The 13,663-nt window shown below is 35.6% G+C and overlaps 1 protein-coding gene across 3 annotated transcripts; it reads left to right on the top strand.

The window, feature by feature from the left end:
- The first annotated feature begins 1,207 nt into the window (after positions 1–1,207).
- LOC149650663 (substance-P receptor-like) lies at positions 1,208–12,285 on the top strand. Of its 3 annotated transcripts, XM_089847060.1 has the most exons (8): positions 1,208–1,778; positions 2,235–2,418; positions 2,608–2,802; positions 6,760–6,947; positions 7,884–8,141; positions 8,861–8,971; positions 9,070–9,232; positions 11,588–12,285. In XM_089847060.1, exons 2-8 carry the CDS (start codon positions 2,415–2,417, stop codon positions 11,782–11,784), a joined length of 1,116 nt encoding a protein of 371 aa, XP_089703186.1. In that variant the 5' UTR covers positions 1,208–1,778; positions 2,235–2,414; the 3' UTR covers positions 11,785–12,285. The 3 variants fall into 3 exon arrangements, with proteins under 3 accessions (XP_089703186.1, XP_089703187.1, XP_089703185.1); XM_089847061.1 differs by lacking the exons at positions 1,208–1,778; positions 2,235–2,418 and adding an exon at positions 10,228–10,295 and having other exon boundaries at positions 2,439–2,802; positions 11,588–11,718; XM_089847059.1 differs by lacking the exons at positions 1,208–1,778; positions 2,235–2,418 and having other exon boundaries at positions 2,439–2,802.
- Positions 12,286–13,663: the final 1,378 nt, after the last annotated feature.

The following is a 13,663-nucleotide window of genomic DNA, read 5'->3' as shown; positions in this document are numbered from 1 at the left end:
CGAAAACAGTGTCCCTTAGGACAAAATGGCAATAGAATTTACATTTTCGACTCAAAATTGCCAAAAGAATGTAGCCCCCGAAATTTATGCCAGACTTATCAGAAACACCCGGTATTTTAGGTACAATATCAAAAATATAACATTCCATCTAGAGTTTTAACTTGAAACCTAGAACTTTCCTCATTACTTAAAGGGCCCAACCTCCTTAGTCAAGCACGTAGGAAATTCTTTATAGAATTTTTAATTACGTTTCGTTGTTAATTACGAGAAAGTAATTAATATTCTCAGTGCATGGTGTATAAATGTTCAGACAATGGAGCTATGTATGTATGTATCTCGCTGAAAAGATTTTCAATTTAATGTCAAACAAGATTTAAATTATTTCTCAGAAATTGTGAAAATTAATATAGTATACTATTTCTATTTTTATCAACTCGGACACTCGTGTTTTCTGATAGCGTATGTCGTTGAAATAAAGCCTTAGTAACTTATAAAGTCGATATTTTCGAGAAATATAATACTTTCTTTTATTTCTGGTCCGGTATTGTGTATTGAGAAGAACTTGGAAAACCTCTTATTTTGACGAGTGTTCGACACCTTGGATTAAAATTGGTGAAATGCAACAAAGGGTTTCCGTGCATTACTCGTAATAATACGCTTTAATTTCCTTTTCTTATTGATTGAAACGTAATTATTATAGATTTTGTTGGGATGAAATGTCCCTTTCCCGCTCTCTTTGTATAAACAGAAATTTGTGACAGTAAATCCATATCGGGAGGAGTTCTCTGAAACAGAATTATTTGATCCAAAGTTTTAGGCGTATGTATATTTTCTGTCCAACCCCATTTTTCCTATTGTTGAATTGCAAAGTATAACTTAAAAACAATATCGACATTTTTAGAGTTTTGTTGGTTACGAGAGACTTTGGCCTATATACAGGGTGTTTCTGATTTGCCTGTCACAGATTAAAGGGTGGGTTTTTGGGGTCAAATTGAGTAGAAAGTGTCAAAGAACACGGGGTGTACCACATTTAATTACTGAGATATGTGCTCCCAAACAATGAAGTACTCACGTGTGTGGAGTAAGACATATCAGCCTTCAATTTTCTGAATCAATCTAAGAACCTTATTGAATCTTTATCTAGCAGAAGTGTATTATTAAATGGGAGGAAGTAGGCGTACGCTGGTAAAGCTAATTACTCCACGTGTGTTAACTTATTACTATAAACCCCATGTTATTTGACTCTTGCCACTCAATTTGACCCTAAGAACACACCGCAAACTAATCAAAAATACCGTGTTTCAAATTAAAATAAACTTCATGGATGAAAGGTACAGTGTGTATTAACCTCAACAATTCTTAATCTTACACCAATAGTTTTTACGCTACTTTCCAAAGTACTTTATTAGGTCTACAACCTCGGGGGCTATTCCAGCGTGTAAACTTGGTGGTACCCAATAATTGATATAAGACTAATCAGGGTTTATTAGTCTTACCACCACCACCACCACCATCAGCAGCAACAGCAGCCAAAGGTCAGACACCATCTACTTTACACTCTTTGTTTTTGGTTATTACATGTATAAGGGTGTTGTAGTTCAGAAGGCCGCGGCTCACTCCGAGTCCCAGTCCATGGTCGATGGAACTTTGGCACCGGTCGAGTAAACAACGAGTTTCTTAATTGAAGTCCAGCGGGGCAGATGTTAGAGGGACCAGAGGAGGGGCGGTACCCTCATTCTTCTTCGGTAAAGGCGTTTTCATTAGGAACACCAACCTAGGTAAATATTTTATACATATATAGTCAGTCCTTTAGGAGTAACTCCCTCAGCTGACTGCGGCCCAAGGGGGTTTCAACTTGAGAAGAGCAACTTACTACAGCAATTTATATTAATGTTTCAAGACGGATGATTTGTTATTATTCTAATTAGTAGAACGTTCAATTTTATAAATTGAAATTAATACTTAATAGATGGTGTTTAATAATATTTATTTATTATTGATTTGTGTTTGAATTTTATATTAATTCTTTCAAACCCTTTGTATTGTTTTTCATAAAGACATAATTTAGGTATTGAAAAGTGGTTATGTGGTAAGGAAACTAAGCTTCAGGTCGTACCAAGCCCAATCTTAATTTGTAATTGTATTTAGTTGAAAAATCTAGGCCTTTGATTGTTTGTTTACTTCATTTTTTTTTGTTTAAAATGAGGAATATTGTTTTTTATTTCTCTCTTTAGTCAGGTATATTCTGTTCTATGTGAATAGCCCACCCAATACGAGGGAGCCTGCGCGGTTTTCGCGACTCAAAAGAGAGAAGTCCTTCTCGATCTATCTTCTCTTTAGCTCCTCATTCCGAACTCAAACTTTGAGCGACTCGGTAATATGTTCGCGAGACACGTTGGTGGTAACGTATACTCATGGGTGCGTACCCCTAATAAATTAATTTTAATTAGAATTAACTTAATCTAGTCATCATGATTTGTAACGCCACTGTTATGGAGACTTTTAACTTTTCGGCTTTCCCCTATATGGGTTTGACCGAGACGGTCATAACGTGGCGTGATCAGTTTAAAATATATCTATACGTCGTGGTCATTTTTGTGGCTTTAGTGGGTAACTCGATGGTTATCGCGGCGGTCGGTGCCAACAGAAGCATGAGAACTACCATCAATTGTTATCTGGTGAATTTGGCTATGGCGGACATTCTCATTTGCGTATTCTGCATGTGGGTTCATCTCGTTAACCATATCTTCAAGCTTTACATGTTGGGCCCTTTCTTCTGCAAAGTCAACGCGTTCGCTCAAAGTAAGTTTGAAAGTTTACTATATTTAACGTTAGTTTTCTAACTCCGGGATATGTCATTATTACGTGAAAAGGTTCAGTGACCTTTGACCTACGATGATAAAACTAATTTTGTAAGGAAGTTAAACTTGCTCACTAAGAAATATTTCTAACTAACTTCGCGGCCATCTTTGGGGAATGGCGGTCAGATAACTTTTAAAACAAACTTACCTTTTTTATATTTAATCTCAACTTTGGATAATTCACTTTTAATAATCTCTGTATTTTAAGGGTTTTGTTTACTGAATCTTTTAAAATTAATATCCTAAAAGTAAAAACAAACCGAAACGTGTAGTTTCACGAAAAAGACGATTTAATTCCGTTGTTGTACAAAACAAAAAAGATCTATTTTAGGCCTAAAATAGATCTTTGACATTTACTATAGTATTTTTGCAAGCAGATTTGATTAAATATGAAAAGATGAACTGGGATTTCGTTCCTATTTACTTTTTCATAAAGTGGAAATTTAAAATTCTAACTCAAACGTGTAGAGCGCGTTAATACACCTAGGATTCTATTAAATTATTTGATTTTATAGAAGTTCCCATGTAGCTACGGAATACACACTAAATTATTGAAGTAAATAGCCTAACCACTATTTACATATTCCCTAATGCATCCATTAACTTTCTAAAAGTGAGGTATCGAACCAACAGGTTTGAAGAATGCCAAGCTGAATTTATACAGGGTGTTTTTGATACGTCTGCCATAAGGATCATTGTCTTAATCAGATTCTTAATTAAATTTAAATGGGTCATCCGTAAAATAGTCAAATCATAACTTGAAAACAGTGGCCCGGACGGAAAAATGGAGATAGAAGTTACATTTTCGTCTCGAAATTGCCCAAAAACATGCCCCTTAATTTATGGCAGACTTATCATAAACACCCTGCATATATATACTTTTTAAGCAAAGTTGTATTAAGCGTACCTAAAAGCCCTAGCGACGTGACAAACTTTGGTTATTTTTGAAAAGTTCAAACTTTATTTTCGCTTAACATACGCAGTCGATATACGTTACTCGCGTTTCTACAATTACAAGTGAAATTTTATTTTCAAAAGAGTTTAATGTTTACCTTTTCATTTTAACGCATCACGAAGCGATTAATTTTAATCCCAATATTTGACCCGAAAACCTTTTTTGAAATTGAATTGTTTGTGCTTAGGATGAAATTCTTTCAAATCACTCGATGAATTATTTTTAAAGTTCAGTTTGAAATATGTCATCGGGCAATTTTATCTCATTTAGCTAAATTTGCTTTGCCAAAATGAAAATGGCGTGTCGTTCAAAAATAAATCCATGAAATACGGTTTTAACTTGAAGGAGAGAGATGGCTGGAGTGAAAAATCACCATCTGTACCCCCAAATACGGCAACGAAGTTCTCCCAGCATGCTCAGCGTTTTGATAGGGTCGTACAATCGCCTACCGAAGGTTAGGAGCCCTCGCAAGGTGCACTGGTAGCATTTCATTGCCGCTTATCATCACCACTCCATCTTACCTCTTTTCTCCTAGGTGTAACGCGCCTAAACCATAATTCCTACCACGGTTTTGAAAACATACGGAACGTAATTTCGCAAAGTTGGTATTTTAGACTACTAGACCTATCCCGTTTCCAAGTTATATTACTTGGAAAATAAGAAGTTTCACCTTATATGTCCGTGTAATTCCAGTTTTATTTTAAAGCCTTCCAGTTCGGTGCTTACGTATAAATTGGTTTTCTAAAACAACAAAAATAGGACAACCAGAGAACTGTCAACGCGAGCTTTTAATTTACAAACGTTTTATCTCGTCAACGAAAAGGGGTTGCGAGATACGTTGTTCCGGTGATGCGTTTGGTGTAACGCCAAGTGTTTTCAAAACTCTAATGCGCTTTCGAAACGTTTTTGAAATTGAATTGTTTCTGTTTAGGATAAAAACAGTTTCGCAATATACTTGCTTTTACTCGAAAGCAATTTTTAAGTGAATGCTTCTGAAATTCATCATTTTAAAACTCTATTTTATTTTTAAACCCGCACATCTTCCGTCAACAAATACGTACATTATTTACACCTAACCCAGAATTTATGTAACAATTTAATAATAATCTACCTGTGGCTTGTTTACAGGTGGGTCCCTTTAAAATGATATTATTTACACTTTTTAAGGTTTTAATATTTACAGCAATATCGTGTAAATATCCTCACCTAACACAAATTTACCTATGCTTTTAAACCATTTTAATAATTCAAGCGCGTAATTTAAGTAAACGTTTCAAAAGGTTTTTTTCCCCTCAGGTTTTAGAAAGATTTGTACAAAAAGCTTTTCAAAATTGAATGTGAGATTGTAATAGACATATTAAGCCATTCTTACATACATTCCCTACACCCTTTTAGTCTGGTAAACCCGAGGCTTAGCTCAAACTCTATCTTAGCTTTCAGCAATTTTTTGATTCCCGAAGAACCAGCCGTACAAACCTAATGGGCCGAAAAAATTGAATATTATCTTTTTTTTTGAGGGAAGTTGGAACTATTAAGGTAAAAGGCTTCATTCGTCAAAATGACAAAACCCAACGATTTGTAGGAACGACCAAAATTTTTCCACCTAATCCAATGGGATGTAAATCCGGGCCACTGATATTACCTTATAGGTCATTTGGAAAGACCCTAAAAAATTTGGTGAATTTTATAATCCCGTATAAAAATGAAAACTCGTTTATGATAAGACTCACGCTATCTAAACTTAATAAGCTTCAATGTGTAACTGGATACATCATAATGTACCTAAAAATAAACTCTGAATTTATATTTAGGTTCTATAATTTTTCTTCCTGACTTTCCTCGTGATATTTTGCAGAATGTTTCATTATATTCTATAGTATATCTGTATAGATCTTGGGTTTAATCAGTGGCCATCTTGAAAAATGGCGTCCTTAAAGGTTTTTTTATATTTTTCCGTTCGCTTGGCGTAATTGGGAAGCGTGAAAAATATTCTAACACATTTTAAAGCCTTTGATGTATCCTCGAAAGTCGAAACTAAAGTTTTAGCAGAGTAAAGAAGGCAATTTTATACTTTTTCAGTACCCGTATTATCATAAATTCATAAGATGTGTTCCATAAGTTTGACATTGGTTAGCGAGAGCTTGTCATGAAGTGAGTGAGGTAGGTCATAAATTCGAGGTAAAGCGACGCCTGGTGAGGTGCTGTACAAGGCTAAGTACAGACTAAATAGGAAGATGGACTGTAAAATTAACCGAGTGCAGTCAATTCTCGCTTCCGTCGTTCTAGAACTGGCTCGAGCTGTAAGTCTCTAGCATATACGTGGTGTCATACTTAGGGAACATATATTATAAACTTATGATATTATACTCATCCTAAACACTTGACGGGCTAAAAGCTGCGGAATTTTATATGGAAAAATGTTGAAGCGTTGAACGTCTGATACTGGTGGACGTGATAAAGATCTAATCCGAAACAAAGTAGAAGCCATTAAAGCGGGTGGAGTTGCTCTGTTTTATCTTAAAAGGCCTGCCTATTAGGCTTACCCATTATATTCTTTTAACCTAGAAATAAACGCCAAAAATAGTACGCCTGGTTATAGGGCACTTAGAAATGAGTCTTTCACGTGCGGGTGCGAAAAACAGTTTTAAATTTGCATGGAAATTTTGGCAAAACTAAAAAATTATTTTTATTATTACTTAACGCTTAGAATATTCAAAGATCTTCAATTTTGAGAAAAAGGGGTTATAAAATTTCTATAATAATATAAAGGGTATTTCTTACAAGTCTACCTTAAATTATGACGACAAAATGTTAATTTATGCCAGACTTATCATAAACACCCTGTATTTGAATTCTTATTTTCTCCAGTTTTCTCCAAGAAGATTTCCCGCACAGTCTAAAGCATTCAATATCAATGTTTTAAATGAATATTTTTATTTTCAGTGACTTGCTTAACTGCCAGCGTTCTGACGTTGACCGCGATATCATTCGACCGTCTAATCGCCATTATGTGGCCATTGCACGCTCGCATCACGAAACAACGGACGAGTGCCGTCATATCCATCGTTTGGATCATCTCCATGCTCGTATCCATTCCATTTTTGATTTATAGAAAATACTACGAGTTAGACGTAAGTTTAAATAATTTTCTAGTTTTATTTTAATAATGCAACATAAAGCGCATTATGAATTCATTTTATCGCGGTTTATTAAATCATAATGCAGGCCTAGCTTGATAAGAAATTTTGGATTAAAATAAGGATTTTGAAAGATAAGATCATCATTTACGGTTTATTAGGTACTTGTAAGGGAATAAGCGTGGTATGTTAAGTGTTAAGACGCTAATCTCGTTTAGAGTTCAAGCCTAAAGCTGTAGAACCTCGAATAATATCGTTATTTCCCAGAAACCTAAGAGGATTAGCGTATTTTACACCACCAATTCGCGGCGCTATAGCCCAACTCCTATTTAGGAACGTAATTAATTCCCGGCAACAAGCGTCGCACGCTTCGATGACGCGCCAGTAATTCAACTACATTTTAAATTAAGTTATCCTGGTTGTCAAGGGACTACCTAATATCGTCTTCGCTGTAACTCAAACCAAGCGTTGTTTATTGAATGATAATTAAAATTTACGTCATAAATATAACTCAGAATTTCACTTTACTTTGTAAGATACAGCGTGTTCCAAAAATTGTGGATGGATCGACCGAAGTGCGGTGGATCCTAAGGGCCATTTTGAGTCGAAAACGTTCTATGACATTCTTACCCTCGAGGTCAAGTTATGATTGGGTAGTTTTACAGATGACCATATAAATTTGAGTAAGAAAATGCTAAGGTGTTATCCCTAATCGTGTCTTATAAACTTAGGCTCGGATAGAAAATTGTCATAGAACTTTTCTACTCATATCACCCAAAGAGCTCAAGGTATCATCCTTTTTGGAACACCCTGTATTCTTCCGTGGTAACTGAAGTTGGTCAGTCAAAATCCCCTGATTTACTAGAAAAATGGTTGTGTTGTTGGGGAGAGTTTCTAACTTTGACAGCTTCATTATTTATTAAATTACAGTGGGAAGATTTTTTGGAGACATCTTGTCAGGATTCGTGGCCCCAAGTATTAAAGTATGACGAGGAATCAAACCGATGCGTTAAAACGTACCCGTTAAAAACCATTTATTACACCATCGTTTCGATTACGTTGTTCTTCATTCCGGTATTGGTCATGTCTACCGCCTACGGCTTAATCATAGGAACGTTGTGGAAGACGAGACTCCCTGGAGAAGTTAACGAATCGAATATAACCCTGCAACATAGAGCCAAGAAAAAGGTACGAATGGTCAATGCTGTTGAATGGTTAAACTTTTCATTCAGGGCTATGATATTTCTGGGGGGTTAGCCTATTTCTACCAAGAATATATACTTACCACACTTTGGGGGATAGTGCAACGTATTAGAGTTGACTGCCTCCCCTTCTATTTCAATTAGCCTCGCAAAGGCTTAAGGCTTCTTTGAGAAGATCTAACGATAGAGAGCGGAACCTTTTTTAATCTCTTTTGTTTGGAATAACCGCCGCTACTGCTCCGATATTAAAAGGTCCTGGAACCCGCCATGAGATTTAGCTACTTTTCGGAGCGGAATGGAATTTTGTGGCTTTCTTTCGAACATATTAAAGATACTTAGCACCAGTCAAGCGTTAAAATTTAACCAAGCTCGCTTCTCGCGCAAACTAAAAGAATTTAATGAAAATAAGCCCACTTTTAATCAAGGAATTTTTCTTTTCAAAAAGAATGATTAATGAAGAGTCTTTATTTGATTTTAATTAAATTAAGACTTAATTTCTATTAACTCAGGGAATTAATTAGTTTTAATAAATGAATCAATGCCCGCGTATCCTAGACTTTACATAACCCCGGACAGTTTCACACTCAGTCTTTATTTACTCATGGTTACACGCTTTTATTATTAAAAGGATCTCATTATGATCACCGAAGTACTATTTCTGAATTACGGTTGAGCTGAGCACCGAATCTTTTCTTTTACCTCTAGGTTATCCAAATGGTGTGCGTTGTTTTGCTGGTATTCGTTTTCTGTTGGACTCCCTTACAAATACTACTATTGTATTCCACTTACAGTCATTCCAGTGGAAAAGACGGAGAGGTATGTTTTTCACGTATAGAAAAACCGGCGCGAAAATATATAACTCTCTCTATTGTACCCCTGACAAAATCTCTTTCCCGCAATTCCTTTATTTGTAGCTACCGGATTGGTTTTCCGAAATGGACTTCTACGCTACATTCATCGCTTATTCGAACAGCGCCATGAATCCCATCATTTACGGGGGATTTAATCAAAGTTTTCGGCAAAATATGTTGGCGGTCCTGCGTTGCGCCTGGAATCGCTATCCTCTACGAAGACCAAGTGGGTAAAACTTTCAATATTTCAACCCAAGGCGATATAAGATATGAACGAAATGCGTTGTTAATATTGCTTTGAAATTTCCTCGCGTCTCTTATCTTTGATACGTGTGCTGAAATTCCAAGGTTGTATTGAAAATGGTTTTACTAGATACTATCATATGTTCGTAAGGTTTGTTCCATAAGTTTGTCATGGAGTGACGTAGGTCATAGATTCTCGTTAAGCGCTGTCAAAGGCTTAGTACAGACTAAATAGGAAGATGGACTGCAAAACCGAGTGTAGTTTTCGAACTAGCTCTCCATCAATTGTGTCATACTTATGGAACACATCTTATAAACTTATGATACTGTCAATAGCAAATATATTTCAAAGAAAGAAAGTGGGTCACTGGTGTGGATGAAAGTGAATCACACGCCGTCAACGTTCTCCTCGGTGCTTCACTTTCTGTTTTCTTACCTATTTGCTTTTGATACTACTATTGAATCAAGCGCACCGGCTTTTGCCACTGTGGCCCTTTAGTAGAAATGCGTCGGTTTAAGTTAAGCGTTGTAAAATTTTGGTAAACTAATATCGCGGACGTTACCTTGACACATAAACTGTCAATTTTGCGAAAATGTATGTAGATGTCTATATGATGGAAATTGGTTTTTTTTAAAAGTGAATATCTAGTTCCATTTTTAATTTATTTCTGGAAATGGTTTAAAATTCGTTCAGGGATTGAACTCGCCCTCTTCCGGACCTCATCCATTTCAGTTTGTTTTGAATGAGCCGACAGATTTAAGATTTTTGGGACGTATTTTAACGAAAGAAAACCGAACAAGTCTAATGATGCGATGAAGTTACGGTTTCGTTACTTTAAAATTAGAAATCAAAACCTATTTCCATTATATAAAATGTTACTGAATTAATTTGGCAAAACTTTGGAGAAATATCAATTGTTTAGCTAGTTCTTAAGCTAAAGCAAAGATCATAATAAACTTACGAAAGTCCCTCTACAGAAATATCGGTCCAAGAGGTATAATACGGGATCCTGCGCTACTTACGAAGAAAGGTACCCAAACCTCAGGTACGCCTATTGGCATCCATTTTATAAATCGTTTTTTTCAAATTTTGCCTTAATGTTTAGCAATTATTTGCTAAACGTTTGAGTGGTTTAACGTCGTTCGCTTAATAGTCTAATTGTGTCGAATCTTAATCTTCTATAACGACCAACGCGCGAGGCTTAACAAGGGCCGGTCGGTTGTAAATGAATGTCTCTTTGTCCTCCTAATAAATCCGTCTTGCGCGAGGCAGGAACCATTATAATCACTTCGGGACCGAACAATGTAAACTTGCTTAGGAGTAACGGGAGATATTCGCGTAAAAGCTGGCTTAAAATTCCCATAACAATCGCAGTGTGCAACTACCTTAATTATCTCATTAATGAAAATACTCTAATTTACATAAAATTGAGTCGCTTAGAAATGATATTCCTATTTGAATTTTTAAATGTTTTTCTAAAATAAGGGAAGCCAACATCTAGGGGCAAAAGGTATAATGTATATCCTATAGGCCCCTGTAAAACTCTTACCCGTAATACACTAGTGTATGATATTTTTATAAAATTCATATCTCCCTTAATAATGCATCAATTTAGTAGTTTTTGGGTTCAAATTGAAGCCCAATTTACGTTCTACGTGTATAAATTAGACACGTGATTTTCTTAACGCGCTCCTGTAACTTAAAATTGAAAAAAAAACCTTAAATATTTTAATTAAACGCGTTCAAGCCACTCAAATTATATAAATTGGGTTCTAGTAGAGTATTATTTTAATATAATGTTATATTCAGTTTAATAAGGTGCAATTTTAATAATATATATGTTTTTGCGAGTTTAATATGATCTTTGCTTACGAGTAACTTAAATAATCTAAAATTTAAAATTTAAAGTTTTACGTTTTCTCCTTATATTTGCTTTTTGCCTTCATTTAATTAATTAGTAGTGAAATCCCTTTGGAAAATAGACTGCGACTACTGTTCTTTTCGTCATTATTATCTTCTTTATTTTCTTCCGATATCGTGCTCTGAATTCTCGCGGCAAAATTACAATACGAAACAAGAAAATGGTCCTTTGGGAAATTGGTCACGTCGTAACATTCTACCCCTTTCGGGATCAACTTAAAAACAACCCCGAACTGAGATTGTTTTTCTTTATAGACAATTTAGATTTCACGGAGGCGCACGTTTTAGGGAGAAATTTCCACCTAGAATGAATAGAAAACTGTTCTCCCTTCTTTGTCCATATTATTTGTTTACTTTAAGTGATTCACTAGTTTTAAATCCTACTAAACGATATCTGTTTTTTGATTTTTTTTTCAGCCGGGTCGCAGAGGTCTCGTAACACTCTCTCATCGGGCGTCACTTTCAGTCCCTCTCATGGGAGGAATAGAGTCAACAACGGCGGGAGTGGCGTCTACGATCATCGACAGAGTACAGTCAGCCTGAAAACGTATCCTGACAAAAATCGTAATCTTAAACAGAAATCTGTCGCTGGCACCGAAGAAGTTTTCCTGTAGTTAACTTCGGATCTAATAAAATTAATGGTATTAAAATCGCGGCTTAATTAACACGTTTTAGTTTACCGTGTAATGATAATGATTTTTTCCCTTAATTGTTACGTGCTGGAAAATATTTATAGAGCACCAAATTCTAGTATAAACACGATTGTTCCTAAAGTTAATTCGACGTTTCCCGAAGATACTCGCGTTAAAACTTTAACGTTTAAAAGGGGCTCTATACACCCATTTTGTAATATCAAAATTATCGTAAAACATTTTAATTAAGACGTAAACGTAACTTAAAGAGTCCCGTTCCTATAAAAATTGTACCCGCGCGCGCTTATATGTGCCGAAACGCCAAAGGTGCTTGTAGTGAATGTACATATCGTGTTAAGATACTATTTAGGCACTCTGGATTTGTAATAAATGAAGATTAATAATCTTTATTAAATTTAAATTGTGAACATTTAACATTTTGCGACAATTATTAGTTATTCAGAAATAAAAAAAAATGACAAATTTGTTGTTGTTGTTGTTTCCGTCACATCGAGCCAAAAGAAACGTTTCTTTTGATCGGATACAGAATCTTCTGACCTTTCAGAGAGACACAAAGATTTCAAGCAACTTACCTCAGATTCGAGGTAAGTTGAATTTGACAACAGAATTCAATCATTCGACATTTATGTAAGAAATGGTGAATGATAAGTTGTTAAAGTATCAGGAAGAAAGACGTCTTTAAAACTATATGTTGTAAGATTCAAGAGATGATAGATTTGAATTCGGCATCATACCGACCAGTTAATTTTCCTCTTTATATTTTATTTTCTAATAAACGTGAGCAGTTAGGCGAGTTTAACCATAATTAAGGTTTATTCAGAGATCAAATAATAGGTTCAAACTGTACTAGCGCGAGGTTATCTAGTCGCTATCCGTGACCGTAAGTTCAAAGATGAGAGAAAAAAATAAGATCCACTATATTAAAGTGCTTTCCCAATATAACAGCCGGAAGAGGCGAGTCGAATAATAAACAGAATAAATGACTTTGACCAAAGTTATAATGAATGATTACACGTTTTTGAAAAGTATTTTAATTATTAATTTTTATTAAATCCGATTGTATAAAATGGAATATATTTCGAAATAAAATATTGCATTAATATTTATAAGTCTGCCTGATCGAAATTTATTTTTACTTGTAAGCTTACTAATTATAGTTAGTGGCTAAGGTATAGAAACTTGATTCATACCCTCTGAATTAGAGTATGATTAAAGTGCTTGCTCAACATGGTAGAGCCGTGAGTCGAGTATGATGACGTGAGACCAATGACACACTCTTAATGAACAGTCAGAATAAATGGCTTTATCCAATGAATATTTTGAATACAGTATCAAAGTTATAATGAATGATTTTATGACGTCAGATCACGTGACTATGACGTCAGATCACTGGACATATCACGTTAGATCACGTGACTATGACGTCAGATCCCGTGACCATGACGTACGATCACGCGACTATGAAGTCAAACCACGGGACATATCACGTTAGATCACGTGACTATGACGTTAGATCACGTGACTATGACGTCAGATCACGCGAACTATGACGTAAAACCACGTGACTATGACGTCAAATCACGCGACCTATGATCACGTGACTATGACGTCAGATCACGTGACCTATGACGTAAAACCACGTGACTATGACGTCAGATCACGCGACCTATGACGTCAAATCACGTGACTATGACGTCAAATCACGTGACTATGACGTCAGATCACGTGACCTGTGACGTCAGATCACGTGACCTATGACGTAAAACCACGTGACTATGACGTCAGATCACGTGACTATGACGTCACATCACGTGACCTATGACGTCACCGAGGTAATTGA

This window comes from Phalangium opilio, unplaced genomic scaffold, assembly GCF_054372755.1.
Source record: "Phalangium opilio isolate 3A_F unplaced genomic scaffold, DU_Popi_V2 ptg000082l_1, whole genome shotgun sequence".
NCBI lineage: Eukaryota > Metazoa > Arthropoda > Arachnida > Opiliones > Phalangiidae > Phalangium > Phalangium opilio.
This window is presented reverse-complemented; position numbering and strand designations above follow the sequence as displayed.